The sequence below is a fragment of the Megalops cyprinoides genome, chromosome 8 (genome assembly GCF_013368585.1).
Source record: "Megalops cyprinoides isolate fMegCyp1 chromosome 8, fMegCyp1.pri, whole genome shotgun sequence".
In the NCBI taxonomy this organism is placed as follows: domain Eukaryota; kingdom Metazoa; phylum Chordata; class Actinopteri; order Elopiformes; family Megalopidae; genus Megalops; species Megalops cyprinoides.
The window spans coordinates 5,484,323-5,502,128 of NC_050590.1; the positions used below are offsets into that span (position 1 = coordinate 5,484,323).

The window sequence follows — 17,806 nt, forward strand, 5'->3', positions numbered from 1 at the left end:
TTTGCAGTTCTGAGTGGCTTTCAACTCTGGTGGAAAAGTACCACTGTGACAAGCCTAAACGAACACCCTGCCATGCTTTTGCTAGGGAGCCTTCAAGTCTAAACAGGACTTGATGGTATGCTGTTTAAAAGAGCTGGCTGTTGCACAATCAGAAGATTGATTGGTTGGGTTTTCACAGTTTCACTGTCAGGAATGTATGAAAATGAGGGGTGTGTATACATGTGGTGCTGTATGGTAAATAGCACAAGCATTATTCGTTTCAACAGGAACACTTCATAGAATATCTTGATGTCACAAATGGATTTGAAACCATATGGGCTTATAATGATCTGTGCTTATATTTCTGGTGCTGTCTGGAGTGTTTATGATTAATATAAAGATGAATACTACAGAAAGTGAACTGCTCATATTGTGAGACTCTGCATTTGTGACGAGAAAAATCTGGGGTCACACTTCTCTCATTTTCGCTTACCACTGATCACTCTAAGCAAAAGTAGGAGATTGACCATGAGTACAGGAAGGAGTTCATTCCTCAGTTGCTCTCTGTAGTTTTACCTAATCACAGAGCTTCACCATGCAGTGTCTTGTGAAAGGTAGTGCGTGGCAGTCTCCTTTTCCCATCACAAGTTATCAGTGAGGTAAGAAATATCTGAGAAATAAATCAGAGCATTACTGGCCTTGTGTCTGTATTCAATGCGCAGTGCTTTATTTAATGTTACATTTATTAGTGAAGAACCTCTGTATGCAAAGCTGAGGCTTCATGGGTTTGCCATGGTGTTGGACTGAGGATGCAGTTCCATGTTGTAAACATGTGCTTTCTGACACTGGTTTGCAGCAGACTCTGGCCCTGTGCAGGGATTACATTAGATTTATAGTCATTTAGCAGATGCTCTTATCCAGAGTGACTTACACAGCAGCACAAACAGGACACAAGTGTCAGGTCTTACCATGTTGCTGAGACAAGACAACAAATATGTGCCTGGATCAACGTGTAAGTGCAAAGCAATATGCAAAGCAATAATACACAGCTTAAGGGCTTTATCATTCCAAATATAATGCTAACACATACTACACACAGAGACAGGTAAATCCACATGCCCCACGACGTAAAACTCTCAGATATACCTCTCCCACATATATAATTTGCACGCAACTGCGGGAGGCTCCAGCATAATTGTGTCTGCGTGATCGCAGCCGCCGCGGCGGGGGGGTGATGACTCGGCCCCCGCACGTGCCGTATCCACCGCAAGAATAGAAGCCAGTTTCCTGTCAGGCAAAGCACATGGTCTACCGCTTTGCTGATGCCGTGACTTTCAGCGGTGCAGACGATTGGGACACAACGCACTTGTTGTGTATTAAATGAGTGCAAAGGGGTATGAGGCTAAGTGTTTAAAACCACAGTAAGAGCTTGTGATGATTTGTAACATAACATACAATAATTCAGAGGCTGAGCATCAGCGGTGATTGTAGGTGGATTTTTTTTTTCTTCCTGTGATTTTTCCATTTCCCTCCTATTATTATTCTGCCACTTTAATAAAAATAACTCATGCCATTCAAGATATTATAACAGAGATAGGCAGATACTAATGGGATCTTGTGTTGCAGCAGAGACGTCCAAGATGTCTTGGATTTTGGCTACCAGGTCAGATTCCATTTGAGATTTTTGAAAATCTCTCTCTGAAAAAAAAAACAAAAAAAAAACATTCATATCAATTTCATAAACTTTGCTGATATGGTCTTCCCAACACTGGATATTTATGTCCAGTTTGATGAAAATTTCCCCCTTTAAGATGTCCTGTTAGATTTTTTGATCTCCTTATGAATTTGCTGGGGGATAGGTGTGGGACTTGGTATGCCTGATTTTTATACATAATTCGCCTCACAATCTTCTGTATGTTTAAAAAACTAACAAACAAGCATACTAAGCTTGTACACAGCCCCTGTCAAATTTCCAGTTGTTTCCTGCGGTACTGTTTAGTCAAAAGTGGGGCTGTTCTTTAAAACACAGCAATGCACCCTTGTTTCTCAGTGATAGTTACGATACGGGGGAAGTGTAATGTGTTTACAAACTCCATCCTTGGACATCACAGGCCCCTTTCCCTGGGTACATCAAAGCCAGTGGGCCTGGAATAATGCTTCAGATCCCAGCCCTGCAACTAGCCTAATGGACCTAATTCTGCTCAACTTCTCAACAGTCCGCCCTCCCCCATTTCCACACTACCGAGCTCATGTTTACACCCAGGGTCCCTTTAATCATGCTCTGCAGGCTTATTCATAAAGTTCAAATGAGCTCCTTCGCTTGTCTAGTCAGAATGCCCCAATGGGTGCGTCCTTATCTCTTACCCTCAGAACCATTTAGTGAGCAACAGCTTTTTTTCCATACCGTTTTAATAAGTCATTTTAACAACTTTCTAATTCATGTATGTAATAAAAACCATAGTTTTGTAATAATTGTCGAGATCGATTAAGTGAAGAAATCCAGCACTGGTATCTTATTTTATTGTTTTTTTTTTCCAGCTAAAAATATGCCTCATTCTTTTTTATAGTAATTTGACTCACTGAAGTCTGAAATGACTTGTTCCCTAAATGAAAGGGAATCTCACAAGCAACCAGCTCGATGGTCTGGGTCAGCAGTACTGCGACTCGTGAACGTTGAGGTCACGGGATTTGCAGTCATTCTCTGATGATTCTCGTTAATCATCACACGGTTTTGAAGAAAGTCGAAACGCCCGTTTCTGCCATCCCTCCAATTTGCATTTTAGTCCCTATTAATGAAACTTATTTTTGAATGCTTTCTCAGGAAGAGCCAAAAATAAGGAAACATGGTTCAACAATCACGTATGTAAACCAGAAGCCGGATAAAAAACCAAACCTGCGATCATTTTAGGCACCCTGCACAAGCTGTCTCCCGTAACACAAAGCAATTCAAATATGGGAGTATTTCACATGTGAATCCTCCCTCCACTGCGTTACATCCCAGATTCAGTGGTTTTCGAACCGGAATTGGTGCAGGTTTTATTGTGCTTTCTGAATGACTATTACCTTCTTTGGTTTTCAGAAACAAAACTAAGAGCAGTGGGTTTCCCCTAAAAACAATAGAAATACTGTATCTGTAAACTACGTGTACCGTCGACATGGCAGGGTCACAGGATAGTACTTGTTATTCTTTGACATTTTTGCATTATCTACCCTCATTACATTCGAAATAGCGCAATTTAACACCGAACAACGGCTGCCATTGTCCCTTTGCGCAACAGCCTATGCGGTTTTTTTCCTGTTTTATTCTGTCGAAAAAAGACTGCATGCCGTAGCTGCATGTGCATGAAATGAAATCATTCCGACTTACAGACGCCCGGTTTTCCCTCACATAACGGAGTTTTGTTTCTGCTGTGTATTCATCTGCTCAATGAATCCCCTCTATTGAAAGTGACATGGTTTTAATTGGTAATGCCTCTAATAAACGAACGCGCACACACCACAAAGACAATAATTCAGCAGAAAGAAAAAAATTGTTTTTGATTTGATTGATTGCACATGGTTTTCATGCAATCGTTTATGATGAAACCAGAAGTCTATAAAGTATATACAGCATACGCAAAGTTGCGCAAAGAACATGCCTATTATTGTCACAAATATTTACATATGCCCTTGTGTTTCACCTTTTCATATCGACTGTAATTGAGTGCGTACGGAGCGTTTGTATTTGGCTGTGTTTGAGCTTGTAGGCTATTTGGTTAACCAATTCGCGAAATGAAATAACTTTTGCCATTTCCATGTTTCGTTACGTTTCACCCTTCCCAAACGTCTCTGAGAACGGTTGTGTTGTGTTTCAAAAACGCCTTTTCAGAAAGTTTTCACTGAACAGACTTTTCAATTCATCGTTCAGTAATTTAAGCATTGGTATGACAGATATGAAGGCAGCAACAGGTTGTTTTGCCAAAGGTCTGTGGTAATTTTGAATAATATTTTTGTTCGTTTATTTACGCTATCAAGTTGTATGTGAGACGCGTTTAGTTAAATCTGATAAACAACCCTAGCATCATATTTCTCCTGTGAATTTCCTAAACGTGGAAAACAGGACACTATCATTCCCACTCTTCAGCCATCTCAGTAAGTGTCGAAATGTATCCCTTAGTAGGGATAGCGAGCCTGGAGGGGCAGTTTGTGACAGTGACGCGTAATTGCACCAATTGGCGTGTTGGGAGGAGCATTCCGAGGGGTAGCGTGCGACCAGATGAAACTACCAGCACCAGCACGCTAGAGCAAGGTTCCAGTTTGTGTTCGGCTCGCGTTTATAAGTGGCTGTTTCTTATTGTGCTGGTTCGAAAGTTGGAAGAACGAACACGGGGAAGAGGGAGAGGCGCCCTTACAACCTAGCAGCGGAGAAATCGTAAATTTAAGTTCACGCGCAGTTCCAAAGTTCCGAAACGGCGGTATTCCCTCTCGCAAACGCAGCCGGTTTACAGAAGCTTCTATGGTGTAAGATGCCATCGGATTGTCTCACAATGATTGAAGTGTCCATCCCGTCGTTGGAGAGGGAAGTGGACGAATCGGGAAAGTTACGGAAAGTAAGTGTAACAACACAGGTGCTGTACATACCACGTCCACGTGTCCATTGGTTTCTAGCATTTCCAAGGAATACGCGAACAATTGTTTCGTCACTCGCGCAATCCAAGTCTTCTGTCAACCGTGATGCGATTTTGATTTTTTTCCCCCCACAAGTGCAGTCTAAATTGTGCTTACCCTTGTAGCCTGTTTCTGGAATGCACTTACCTTGTTATATGTATTCGTTTAAAATGACATGGTTAGATTATGTCTCTGCTGTGATTGCTTTGAGAGGTTCTTCACAGTGAAGCAAATTATGCTGTAATTTGTAGCTAAATGTAGCTAGTCTGAAAATGCATTTGCTCTTCAAGAAGATACATAAAGGAATGGCTGTTTTTAAAAGCCTTGCCTCTTTGAAAAGTTTTGCAGCAGTCTGACAAACTGTGCTTTAAAACTTGGTGATGTTCGTTCTAAAGTTTTTTTGTTGTTTCCTCTGAACTTCAATGTCATACATCGTCAGTAAGTGGGGAATTGATTCTCTGTTTCTGTTCAGTCAATACAACCGATTCTGGGGTGGGAATGCATGCACAGTGGATTAAGTAAGTCCATTTTAGGAACGAGCAGCTTGCAGCAGCAAAGAGAGGTCAAACAGCCTACCTTTGTAGCAGTGAAGGCAGACTATTATGTGGGCTGTCTAAAACAGAGGCTACACCTACTAGAAAGAATGAATGGAATTGCAGAACCGTAGGGTAACTCCATTGCCGCAGCACTTCATGCGTGTCGGACAGGTAAAGGAAGATATGCCTGAAGCTCAACAGAACAACAGAAGCTGGTCAAGTAGACTTTTGTGCCAACTTTGGTCTTGGGAGAGGGAATGCAAGTGTGTCAGCGGCAGGGTCTTCCTTAAGACCAACCAGCCAGTTTGCTTAATGGAGCGTTAATGTTTACAGGGGTAGTTGTGCATGAGGTTTGCTGCATGCGTGGGGCGCTTTACAGCTAATACTGCAGGAGTCATCAAAGCTGAGCCCCAGGACACTCTGTTCTAGTGTCACAGGGAGAAAATGCAGTTACATGCCTTGCTGTGTCATAGTTGTATCTGGTCTTTCCACTTTGGTTGTCGCTCTTTTCCCCCATTACATTGACATGTACCGCTGAGCACACAGGTGCACTCGTCTGTCTAGTTTAGGGGATGGTGGAAATGGGACACAAGAGTCCAAGCGTAGCCTGCACTGATTTGCATCATTGCCTGCCTGATAGCCCCATGCCACTGCCACACTGGCCCTGGAATTTGCTTTGCGCAATCAGTGTACTCATTTCTGAGAGCTGCAGTTGCAGGGGCGTAGATGGAAAGGCTCTGCTGATGATGTAGAATGCGCTGTATTTAATGCCGCATGCTGGTTCCTCCTGATGGCGGGCGGACTCCGAGAGCATCCTAACTCACAGAGGGATCTCGCTGTGAGCTCAGAGTTCTCCCTCCAGAGCCACGAGCCTTCTGCCCTGCTGGCTTGCCGTCATAGCTCTGCTTGTCTATTCTCTCAGGCTCATTGCCCTACTTACTGAAGTGGTTCACAGTTACTCCATGCACACCAGGGGGTGTGCTTTAGTGTAGCTGATACCTTTTAAAATGGTGGCAAAAGTCATGAGGCACCTAAGAAGCCACTCCGTGACGGAGTGTGTAAGTTGCGTGCTCTGTTGACTCTTACCCTTCCGTGGCCCCTGTTGTTGTGGTGTGACTGTGGCCTCTTGGTCACTCTGTCCGAAAAAGACAGTTTGATGCAAGGGGAAAATATTCAGGGCCCCTGAGCAAGGCTGGTGTGAGACTCCGGGGCAAGTGCAAATCCATCTGCAGGCTAATTCTGGACAGCTGCCGACGGACAGCTGAAACAAGGGCCTTGGCAGGCTTTTGCTTTCATTCAGAGTCTGAATGCAGTACCAGTGATGCCAGAAATACTGTGGTTATTATTGTCACTGTTACAAATCCAGTCTTAACAGTCTTCCTTTGGTATTGTCTGCTCTCTGTATCTCTTGTAAGCCCTTCCGTATTTGTTTTTTTTTATTATTATTTTGATTATATAGTCCCATCTTGAAGAAGGCTGTCTGGACTGCATGATTAGAGTCCAGTTTTTGGCTCTAAATTTCACTCTTAAATATTAACTTCATTGGGATGGCTGAGTATGATGTTATAATATTTCTTAAAGCTAGATTCATTGCATCCACTTTGCTGATTTTGGAGGAATGAAGAAATCTTGTCTGCATTATAAAACTTTATGCATATGCCTTGCATTGCAGTTAGTGGTCCATGATTTTTCAGGTAGTTGCCCCTACCTCTCCCATGGTCAAACCAGGGTACGGTATGTAAACCAATAGTTCTGCTGCTTCAAGAGTCTTACTAGCAAAGGTCGGGACAGTTAAAAATTAATCGTGGGTGAGATATATATATATATATATATAATGCAATACTGCCCAACCTGTACTGGCAGATACAAGGACCTTTCCTGGTTTAACATCATATATAGTGTGTTTACATGGCTCACCTTGTAGTGAATGCTGCACCTAGCCCTCTCTGTGAGGTATCTACAGTGTGTTGGCACAGGTGTGGGGAGTACCAGGTTGGTTGAGTGTGAATGGGACCCTGTGTGTTGGGCGTTGGGCATGGGGTCGAGGAGGGGACCCGCAGGTTGACTCCCCTCGGAGGGGCATGCGCCTGCTTCCCGGAACACACTGCAGTCTTGTACTGGGGGGGGGGAGTTTGCCCAGCGTCGGAAGTGGCAGGACGTCTCCACATCGTTAACAAAGAGCACTCTGTGATGGGAAGAAATGTGCTGGAGGGGGAGAGAGAGGGAGAGCGCCCTGAATACCTCTCTCTCACGACAGGCCCCATGGTCTCCAGCACAATCAATCGTTTGGAAAAAAAAAAAAAATATTCCTATCCCCAAGCCCCTTGCCTCAAATTCTAATGCTGGACTTATAAAATCACAGCATGCAGTTAGCATTGGATTCACAGCACTGAGAATAAGAGGGCAATCAACATTAAAAAATAAAGCTTCTTGTGGAATCACTGCCGTTGTTGGGAATTCATTTTTATGTTACTAAGAACATTTCTAAGTTCAGTACTGCATGGGCCTTATCTTGATAGTTATATGGACAATTAGGCGTAGTATATGTATTATTTTCATCTTACAGCATACAGTCTCTACCTTTTGTGTAATGCCGTGTAATAAATGTAATGTATTGTGTGTCTGAGGTCGACCTGTGTTCAGTTAGGCACCAGAAATGTCAGTTTCATTGTATCTTACAGTTCCAGATAAAAGGGTAATAATGTAGAAAGAGGAAAGTACGAATTACTTTTAGATGAAGTGGTGTAATAGCTGTAATCAGCAGTGCTTCTGAAATGTCTCTCAGTCATTCATATGGTGAGAGAACATTGGCCTTTCTCTCATGGCAGTAATCATTTTGCCCAGATAAATCTGAAAAGGTCTGAAATTAGTTCAGTAAATTCTTTAGGATATTTGATTAAAGTGCTCAAAGGTTTAAATGGGGGCTTGAAAGTGATGTGAAATTGATTTTAAACTGTGATTCAATTGTGGTAAAATCCAAGCCTGGTGATGGCTCGGTGACTGAAGTTTCTCCCCTCTGGCTTTAAGTGCCGTTTTTCAACATTTTAATTGGCTTTGAGTACACTACCTTCTTTTTCATAGTTCCTTCTCAAGAAGCCTCAACTAAAATAACTAAAAACGTCATGCTTCTCAGTCTCAACTGAAATGATGCAATTTCATGCTTCTTGTACCATTACTCATTTAACCAACAGACAACAAGACTAGCACAAGTTGTGCTATCACGTGCACCACATAGCCTTTTTTTTAATTTCGATCTTTCCATAAGCCGTTCATTTTTAGTTTGGTTTTGACGCTGTACTTTTTCATCCCACGAATAGAACTGGCAGCGTTGCTCTTCCAAAATATTACAAATACCTACTCATTCTCAAAGATAGAGGAGAGTAATTCAGTCCCCTGCACCTAGTGCATTAGACCAAATAAACCCGGTCTCTGGATGGCATCGATGATCTTTGAGGCTGTTTGTTCCTGCTGCCCGTGACGCACGAGAACTATTGATGAGGGAAGCGAGAGCCCTAAAAACAGGAGCGGGGCTCTGGTCATCCTGGTCTGCTCATAGCGATCCTTCAGCAGGGGGAACCGAGCAAGCCAGCGAATCCTCCAGCTCGTGAGGGGGAACAGGAAGCTCCAAGGATGTGAGAAGTTCCAACATGAAATGAAACTACATTCATAAGACACGTTTAACACTTAGTGTTACGGTGCGCAGTTGTGTCATCATCAGTTTTGTGTTACACGATGTGTTTTGTAATATGTTACATCATGACATCATTGTGTTGGGTATTCGAGTAAGGACGTAAACAGTTCCAATAACAATGAACTTACTTATACGTGGTTGTATTTTTGGTTCTTATTTTTTACCTTTTAAATTGGATGTTAGTTGCATCACTGTTAAAAGGAAATATGCTGTGAAGAATTCAGCTATGACAAAACTGATGCGTAAAAACCTGTTTTAAATAGCTAGAGAATGTAAGGTCTAAAACCAATCAAGTATTAACCAGCTGTTTGCCGTGTCTAGCACTCCCTGTGTACATGGGGATCAGGGTCTATAAAACAGTTAAGCTCACCTTGGAACCTGACCCTCTTCCTTGTGGAGACGCAAATTGTAATAACACGGAACAAATATAGACTCATTGCACAGTGTACCTTCCGTCACTCTGAACTCAAGACGGATCCATTTTGTTCTCCAGCCTGCAGCTTCAAAGCCATTCTCCGAGTCACAGTCCTACAGCCTCCCAAGCTGTCTGTGACTGACCGGCGCATGATCCAGTTTAGATAATTATGGCCTGAAGAGGCTATTCAGAGACAAGCGAGTTTTGCGTGACACTGGTTATAGGAGCCACATGCTGTTTGGGAGCAGAGATCAACAGCCCTCACCAATGCTCCCTTTTGGTGGGGGCTGTTGGCACTGCAAAAGGGCACTCAGTTCGTGCCTCTCCCAGGTGCTCTCATAGAAACGCTTCAAACAGAAGCAGACACCAGATCGCATGCATAAAGCCTCTTCCTGCTCAAACTCATCCCGTCCTGCTTTGCACGCCGGGCGGGCGTCCCCTTTGTCTGGGTAAACTTTGTTCCCTGAGGGACAACAGAGATGTGGCTATAGGCCTTTATGTGTTTAATGCTTTGGTAGGAAGCAATGGTCCTGTGCAAACAAGTGTGGGAGGGGTGAGGTGGGGGGGGGGGGGTTGGTGTTGGGGGTTTACGGGAAGGGGAACAGCACTCTAATTATAGCTTTAGTGTAGCTGGTCAACTATATTTAACAGAAAGGGTGGGGGGGGGGGGCAACAAAAACAACTCTGGATGGCTCTGCCAAACCACATTTCAGGACAACAAGTCCTTTCAACCCAGATTCCAGCTGACACTTTACCTTGTGGCGCGGGGGGGGGGGGGGGGGGGGGGGGGCGCGGGGGACAGAGAGAGGGCAGCAAGGGCTCTTCGTTGGTCTGTGTGTAGGCAGGCCTGTTTTTTTTTTTTTTTCTCCCTAGTGTGGCGTCTCTGACAGCACCACTGCCTACGCCCTGCAGGGTCTTCATTCAGGTCAACGAGCACATCGGACCTGTTTCCTAGTGTCATGTTACTGCAGCTGGCTGGCCTAGCCACCGAAACCCTTGATAGCAGAGCGCCAGTCAGTTTTCTTTTGGGACTCTCTTATCTTTCTCTCCGTCTTTCCCTTTCTCTTTCTCTCACCCACAGAAAGGTCTTCCCTTTTTGCTTTTGTGAGTAAGCGCTTAATGGAGTCAGATGTTATCATCACACACAGTCCCTCTGCTCCCATGCCTAGTCCTTTTGTATTCCTTTCATCTCCTTCTTATGTGCACTTCTTCGTCTCACATTTATATGTATACTTTTTTGTCTTTCTGGATTTGTCAGTCCATGATTTGTATGTAGCAACAACTTTGACACTTTTTTTTTTTTTTTACCAAGTGTCTGTTACCAAATTTCAAGGACAGTCTACTTTATCTGTTTATCTCTTTATATTTGGTGGTAGTATTTTAGTATTTCTGAGAGGTGGACACATTCATGTATTTGTATATATTAGTAGGTCACAAATAATGAATTGCCTGGCTGTTTCAGTGATTTCCAATATCTCTTGTGTGCCTCTTGTATTTTTTTTTAAGGAAATAGCCTTCAGGGAACAAATTCTTTGTGCAGTTTATTCAGACAGTTTTTTTAAAGTGTCTGTCATTCTCCTGTGCAGCACTGGTGTATATGAGCCTACATGGGGCTACAAAAGGAGTTTTTATTCCAAAAACCATACATCAAATGACATTGTTGGGATGAAGTATAGTTTTTTTCCTTTGCTTTGTTTACCTGGCCTGGTGTACAGATGACAAAATTCCAGCAAACATGGGAAGATATATGGCATGGAAGAATATATAGGGCTATCATGGTGACATGAACAGCCCTGTTATGCAAACATTGTTAAAATGCTGTGTTGTGTGTTAACTGTAACCCTGCAGTGACGAGTCTGGGCCATAGCCTAGCAGTACCAGAGGAAGTGCTCTGTCCATTGTTGAGACTGGCACTCTCTGTTAGAAGTGTGGGTGTTGTACAGTGAACTCCTGGGTGAGAGGAAGGATTAGCCACATGCATACCAGCAGTGTGTCAAGCCTGCCTCATTCAGCCATAGGCTGGGGAGTGGTGTTAGCATAGGATCTTTGCTTTGCTTACTCTCACATTTCCTCCTTCAGTTCAAGTATAAGCCACGGTGGGGTTTCCCTGTGTGGCCAGGAGAGGGCGCTGTGAGTGCATAACTCTGCGTGGGCCCCTTACTCCATCTGCTGTCTGCCTGAGTCCAGTGCATCGATATATTGATTATGAAGACATCCGTCATGCGCTTGTTAAATTTACTAAATGTTTAATTCACAAAGTGTTTATTTTCTTGTATCTTTTTTTTTGGGGGGGGGGGATTTTTCCCAGTTTCATGTAAAAAAAAAAAATCTATCAAATGACTAGTAGACTGTCAGGAATGTGTCCCTTGTTTGTTTGCTGTTAATTTTCCCTTTTGTCCCGCAGCTCTTCAGAGTGGAGATACTGTTCAACGGCAGAAAACATTTTGTGTTGCGGCGTCACACTGAATTCCAGAATCTTCACAGAAAGGTGAGGTGGTCTCTGGTTCTGGGCTCCGTTGTGGGCTTGTCTGAAGCCTAGCAAGCACTGAAAGCCCCTCTCTCTCTGCGTAAAACTCAGCACCTGTCTCTCCTCTACAGCTGAAAAAGCTTGTGCAGACCCCTGATTTTCCCAGCAAGCGTAACCCTCACCTGAGACAGAAGCCCCTGGAGCAGAGGAGGCAGGAGCTGGAGGAGTATATACAGGTGAGGATGTATCACCTGGGCTCAGATCCACCACAGCTGTCTGCCCTCCCCCTGAAATGGGAAACCTTTTAGACTGCCATTGTCTAGCTCCAGGATCATGCTGTATTTTGGTTGATGAGCACCAGAGCCTGACATGACTGCTTCTCCCCCGGGCATTAGGATGTTCTGTATCAAAATGAAGAGGTTCCTCAAGAAATGCTGGACTTTCTGCAGGTCAAGCATTTCCATTCAGTGAACAAGATCTGCAATTTTGAGTACGTACCTGTTTTTTTTTTTTTTTTTGCTCTTGTGACCTCACTCTCTCAGAACTTACCGCACTGAAATGGCATTATGAGTTAAATATAGTTAAGCACGAACAGTGGGAAGAAGCATGCAGAGCAGAAAGCCTGTATACACACAAAAATCAGGAAGTTGCGTAGGCATTTTTGCTAGTCATGTTGAGTTTCACAGGCCTTATGGTGGCTGCTGAATGTTTGAAGTAAAGGGCAGATCATCAATACTAATGTGACTGTAGCCTCACAGCTGTGTCCTTCTCCTCAGCTTCAAAGCTGTTCCACAGATCAGTCTGAGCAAATCAGTCATTAGTGAAATGACTACCTTCACATTTGCAGTTTAGCCTATAATTGTCCCACGCTGGGGCTGAAGGTGGTGATTGTCTCTCTTTTCTTACTGTAGGGTATGAAGTAGGCAGTAATCCTGTACTGTGGTTGATTCTAATTTCAGATCACTCAGCAACACCCAGTCAAAGGACTTTAGGTAAGTGTGCTCTCCAATGAGCAAACTTGCTCCCTAATGAAGCCTCTTTTTCAGCGTATTCCAGGGGTACCTGCACCCCCTGCAGGCTGATCCTTGTAATTTTCCCTAAAGATGGACCAGTTTTCCAGGGACTGTGGGTTAATCAGCTGACTATCCAAAGAAATCTGATGCTATTAAAAAAGTATTGCCTCAGCTACAATATGTGATGAGTACAATGACACAGTAATGAAGGGGTAGGTAATATAGGAGCCACATGAAAGCCTGGAATTTTGGAGATGCTTCTTGGTGTTGTTCCCACTGAGCCCTTAATTACATCACACAGGGTCAATTATTGCACTAACTCAGTCCAGGTACTCAGTGGTTCACCATTTGCACACGGGCACCAACTTTAAATTAATGCAGTTAACGACTGAATTCGCCCAGTTAACTTAACATTGAAACGATCCGATAATGTCATTGATTGTAGGCTTGGAACAAAAGGCAAACACGCCCTCGGATGAATGGCCTACCCCAGCTGTTTTCCACAGCCCAGATGAATGTGGTGTGGGCCTGTTCCCCTCCCTGCTCTGGGGTGATAGAATGGAAGAGTGTATAAGGGGAATACTGTGAGTATTAGGCTATCAGTAGACTCGCCAGTCACCCCGGTCTGTGTTTCCCCACAGTACCCAGCTGTCACACCAGCGCGTTGTGGGTTTCTCCAAGGACCCTTACACCTTGGACTCCACCTCAGGTATGCCACTGGTCCTGTGTCCTCTTATGCTGACTGCTGCATGAACGCCCCCCTCCCCTCCCCCAGCCCGTCATCACTCATATGATGTCATCAACTCAGAGCAGAAGTGTGGAGAATAACATTGAGGCAGTGCCAGATTTACACGTTTCATGTGCCTTACCGGTTCTTAGTCATCAGTGCTGGGCCGACAGGTTAGGTGAGAAAAGTGTTTTGAAATGTACTGACATTACGATATTCTGCTTTTTTTCCTGACAAGTTACCAGAGGGATTATTACAGAAATGGAGTGTTTTTTATTTTAGAAATACACCCTTTGGGTCATGGTGAAGAGGTCTCCATAACTTTGCTTAAAGTTTGTCCTTCATACTACATTTGGGTTGGCGGTGTGGGTATGTGGTGAGGGTATGGTACCACTCAAATACCCCTGTGCCATCTCAGGTCTGCCAGATATCGTGGTGGATGGTGTCCTCCAGGGCCTGTATCCCAGGGACATCCGGGTCAGCTTCACTGCTTGCACCAAACCTGACGAAGGTCCATTGGTCTCGACCCCCAGGATTGTGGATGAGGGTGGCCAGGAAAAACAGCCCCAGACTCTGAGGAACTGATTCCGGAGTGTGGAGGCGGTAGGGAAGAGAGCCATCAGCTTTCTCTAAGGATTGGACTGGAACGTTTATACCCTCTGCAGAGTTTTTTTTTTTTTGCGTGCCTTCATTGCCATGAGATTAGTTTTTTGTATTATTTAAAATAGTTATTTAAGTTCGAAAGTTGGAATAGTTTTTTCCTTTGAATTCCTCTCTTCACATAAGCACATGCATGTCAAAGATGGAAAAAACAAATTGTTAAGTATTTCTGTTTCTGTCGACTGTGCTTTAATTTTTGTTCTCATCATTTGTATATGTGTGCTTCAAACACACCGCTGAGTGTTAATGTATTCTGTTTCATCTCAAGTATTCATTAGCAAAAAAGGCATAAAACTGCTGTGCTTTTCTTTCAACCCCCCAAAGTCACAATGTAGTACGTATTGGCAGGTACAACAGCTTAGTAATTAGGTGCTTCTGCATCAGGGTCCACTTGGGTGCCAGTGGTTTAAAAATATCTATACATCCACAACAGGCAGCCGCAGAGCAGTTAGTTTGTGAGTCTGTCTTCTGTTTTCCCTTCACATGGGTCTTTTTCTCAGAATATAAGTTTGTACAAGTTCTCATAGATGCAATGTGCCATCTGTGTATATATTGAATGCTAGTTATCCTTAGGCAAGCATGAGTTTGTTCAATTAGGACTTTGTGTAATGGTTTTCAGAAGGAAAAAAAAAGACATCACTTTTGTACTGAAACAATGTGCTTATATCAGCCAACTGCCAGGACATTTCCCAAGGGTTGGAAGGGTTGTTCTTTCACACATGTGCAAAAATGTGTTATTTTAATAAAGCATAATCTTGAAATTGAAGAATATTAAAGTGGAACTTCATCTGAAATGAAACCGTTGCTGCTATGATTTCTGGACTGTATGCCCGTTAATGAGTTATTACTCAGAAGAATTACAACAAGATCTTAAAAAAAACAACAACCTTGATCCTTTATTGAAGTTGTTTACAAAAGGTTGGACAACAGTTCTGAATGCCTTTTTTTAAAAAAGTGGACTAACTTAGTGTGCTCATTGGATAGGCACAGCAGCCACACAAATCCAGAGGAGAGTCTGGGTTGTCCAATCAGGGGAACCCATACAGAGCCTCAGGGCTAGTGGTGACAGCCCTTCGGTAAATACCCGCCTAGAATTCGCCATACTGGCAAAACCCCCCAAAGCCACAATCCCATTTCCCCCCACATTCACTCCTTTGCAACAGCAAATGGCTTCTCCACTTCAATTTTGCCACAGTCGTGGATGGTGACGTCCTTGAGAGGCTTATCCCTGCCGTCTGTCTTGGTGCCTTCGATTTTCCTCACAACATCCTGCAGGCAGAAAAAAAGCAATAGTAGTCATGAATGAAAAATGATCAAGAAACTCTACATTAAAGGCCATTAGGACAGACACAAGCCACACACAAAAGACCAAACGCAAACGCATGAAACGCAACACCCGGTCACCTTCATGCATTTGCAGTATACTTAGTGAAGGGGATTTCCATCAGGAAGGTTTAGACCTGTGTTTTGCTGCACGGATGACTTACCATCCCCTCCAGGATCTTGCCAAAGACCACGTGCTTCCCATCCAGCCAGGGTGTCTGGACGGTGGTGATGAAGAACTGTGATCCATTGGTGTCCTTCCCAGCATTGGCCATGCTCAGCCAGCCCGGGCCATGGTGCTTCAGCTTGAAGTTCTCATCAGGGAAACGGTCCCCGTAGATGCTCTTTCCTTTCAGAACACAATGAGAAAGATCTTCAGTACAATCCCCAGTACTGTAAAGGGGGAAAGGACCCTTTTCAAAGGCCAGACACCTCTGAGGTATGGCTGGGTAATGTAGTCTTACCTCCAGTGCCGTCTCCTCTGGTGAAATCTCCTCCCTGAATCATGAAGTCTTTGATCACGCGGTGGAACTTGCTGTTTTTGTAGCCAAATCCTTTCTGTTGGGGGCATTGAGGTCATTTAACTGATTGGTTATTTGTTTTAGTGGCACCTCCATGAAAAAAAAAATGCAGAAATGCAAAATTAATATGAGGTGTAAATGTAGATTTGGCCTTGTTCTTACCTCTCCGGTTGCCAGTGTGACAAAGTTTTCAACAGTCTTGGGGACAGTTTTCCCAAATAATCCAATGACAATCCGGCCAGCATCCTCGTCTCCAATTTTGATATCAAAGTAAACCTGGCAAAAGCGAAATGCAATCAGCCAACGTCTGAAGGGAGAATGGCCCTACCGTCTTTGGATTGCTCCTGCATCGACGCACATGGATATTATACGGCGTAACAGTGCTGCGAGTGTCATTATGAAAATTCTTATGAATGTCTGACTTTCGTTTAAAGCGATTTGGCTACACTGAGATAGAATGGTTTAATCCTGTATTCTCTTTAAAATGCATGCTCCAAATTGGACAATGACCAGCTGTCACTGATTGCTTGCAATCTGTTCCCAAATTACCAAGTTAATTTATGGGAGGCTAAAGTTAAATGAATTACAATGCGTTTTCCATTTCAGCAAATCTGGGTTAAGCAGTCAAAATTCGGGACACCTACCTAGGTGCAATATGTCACTGTAAACCTAGTGTACGAGTGCCTATCTTGCGTGCGCATTCACTGTGTATTTAGCCGCTAATGTATGCTTACTTTATCAAATTTGCATTATAAGTGGAACGTCACTCCGGCGGGGAGAATTAAGCGATCATACTGTAGGGTGATCCATAATGTTTGCCATCGGCTAATTATTAGTATCTTGGAAACTCTAAGCTAAGTATACAGTCTAGTTGGCTGTCTTGCGAGCTAGCCACTCCTTTTAATCTGCAAACAACTACCCACCTCCTTACAAGCTGGTTGCTTGGGCTTTATCCGCTTACCTTGGCCGTGACTTTTGGTCCTTTCTTTTTCTCCTCGGCTTCGGATCCGCTGGGGAAAAGGAGAAAAATCACCGAACCGGCGATGATCGCAATGGCGAAAAGCAACTTCATCCTTCTCTCGCAGATCCGTAACATGAAACGCAAACGAAAGGAAGCCGTGGCGGCGAAATATGTATCTTACTGTATAGCCCAGTGAAAAAAACGCCGTATATCCGGGGAGGGGACACCGGACGATCGCTAGCATTTTAAAGCCCGCCCTGTCTGAAAAGGCGTAATTACTTTTTCCCATTGGAACTCAACGCGTTAGGCTGTGAGTGGATAAACTCCCCACGTCGAACAACTGAGCCAATCAATGTTGAATGCGTTTATTTCAATGAGCGCACTTGTCAAATGCACGGTATTTGCATTCTGCAGCGACTACTACACCGTAAATAAAATTAGTTAGCCTAAATTAGTTAAATTTAGTAGTGAATTAAAATGTGATCATTCTGTATGGCACCATTACGGCGGATAATTTTTTAAACGATTTGTAACATTCACAGTAGTATAGTTGGTATTAGCTGGTTTCGTTGGGTAGCAAACTTAAAAAACTGTTATTGTGGATAAAATGTAGCCCGTGACTTATCTGGTGTTTTCTGAATTATGTCTTAAATTGAACGCTGAATTGTGTCATTATTGATTGCCAAAGACAATTTAATGTATTATTCGGTGCTAATAAAACGGTCATGGTTTTTATTTGCCCGTGTCCAGTCAGCAGGCAAAACCTGCCCCCCAACAGACGTTGCCTGTAAGCGCAGATCTAGGACCAGACTCCCCAGGCACAAGTCTAATCATAACAATCATAATTAAACAGCAAAACTGGTCCC

The 17,806-nt window shown here is 43.6% G+C and overlaps 2 protein-coding genes across 2 annotated transcripts; one reads left to right on the top strand and one right to left on the bottom strand.

Moving 5' to 3' along the window:
* The first annotated feature begins 4,212 nt into the window (after positions 1-4,212).
* snx22 (sorting nexin 22) lies at positions 4,213-14,156 on the top strand. The gene is made up of 7 exons (XM_036535560.1): positions 4,213-4,568; positions 11,673-11,756; positions 11,867-11,971; positions 12,131-12,225; positions 12,695-12,727; positions 13,390-13,457; positions 13,894-14,156. The coding sequence occupies exons 1-7, from the start codon at positions 4,485-4,487 to the stop codon at positions 14,058-14,060; spliced, it is 636 nt and encodes a 211-aa protein (XP_036391453.1). The 5' UTR covers positions 4,213-4,484; the 3' UTR covers positions 14,061-14,156.
* Positions 14,157-15,016: 860 nt separating this feature from the next.
* ppib (peptidylprolyl isomerase B (cyclophilin B)) lies at positions 15,017-17,154 on the bottom strand. The gene is made up of 5 exons (XM_036534802.1): positions 16,941-17,154; positions 16,142-16,255; positions 15,923-16,016; positions 15,623-15,807; positions 15,017-15,404 (listed from the first exon to the last, which is right to left on the bottom strand). The coding sequence occupies exons 1-5, from the start codon at positions 17,073-17,075 to the stop codon at positions 15,282-15,284; spliced, it is 651 nt and encodes a 216-aa protein (XP_036390695.1). The 5' UTR covers positions 17,076-17,154; the 3' UTR covers positions 15,017-15,281.
* Positions 17,155-17,806: the final 652 nt, after the last annotated feature.

What these genes read in the sequence shown, in the direction of transcription:
- ppib (XM_036534802.1), bottom strand. Translation starts at nt 17,075, where the DNA reads ATGTTACGGATCTGCGAGAGAAGGATGAAGTTGCTTTTCGCCATTGCG. An exon ending in GACCAAAAGTCACGGCCAAG is followed by an intron (nt 16,256 to 16,940) that starts GTAAGCGGATAA and finishes CGCTTTTGCCAG; the next exon opens with GTTTACTTTGATATCAAAAT. An exon ending in CAGAGGAGACGGCACTGGAG is followed by an intron (nt 15,808 to 15,922) that starts GTAAGACTACAT and finishes GTGTTCTGAAAG; the next exon opens with GAAAGAGCATCTACGGGGAC.
- snx22 (XM_036535560.1), top strand. Translation starts at nt 4,485, where the DNA reads ATGCCATCGGATTGTCTCACAATGATTGAAGTGTCCATCCCGTCGTTG. An exon ending in AACAAGATCTGCAATTTTGA is followed by an intron (nt 12,226 to 12,694) that starts GTACGTACCTGT and finishes TTCTAATTTCAG; the next exon opens with ATCACTCAGCAACACCCAGT. An exon ending in CACCTTGGACTCCACCTCAG is followed by an intron (nt 13,458 to 13,893) that starts GTATGCCACTGG and finishes GTGCCATCTCAG; the next exon opens with GTCTGCCAGATATCGTGGTG.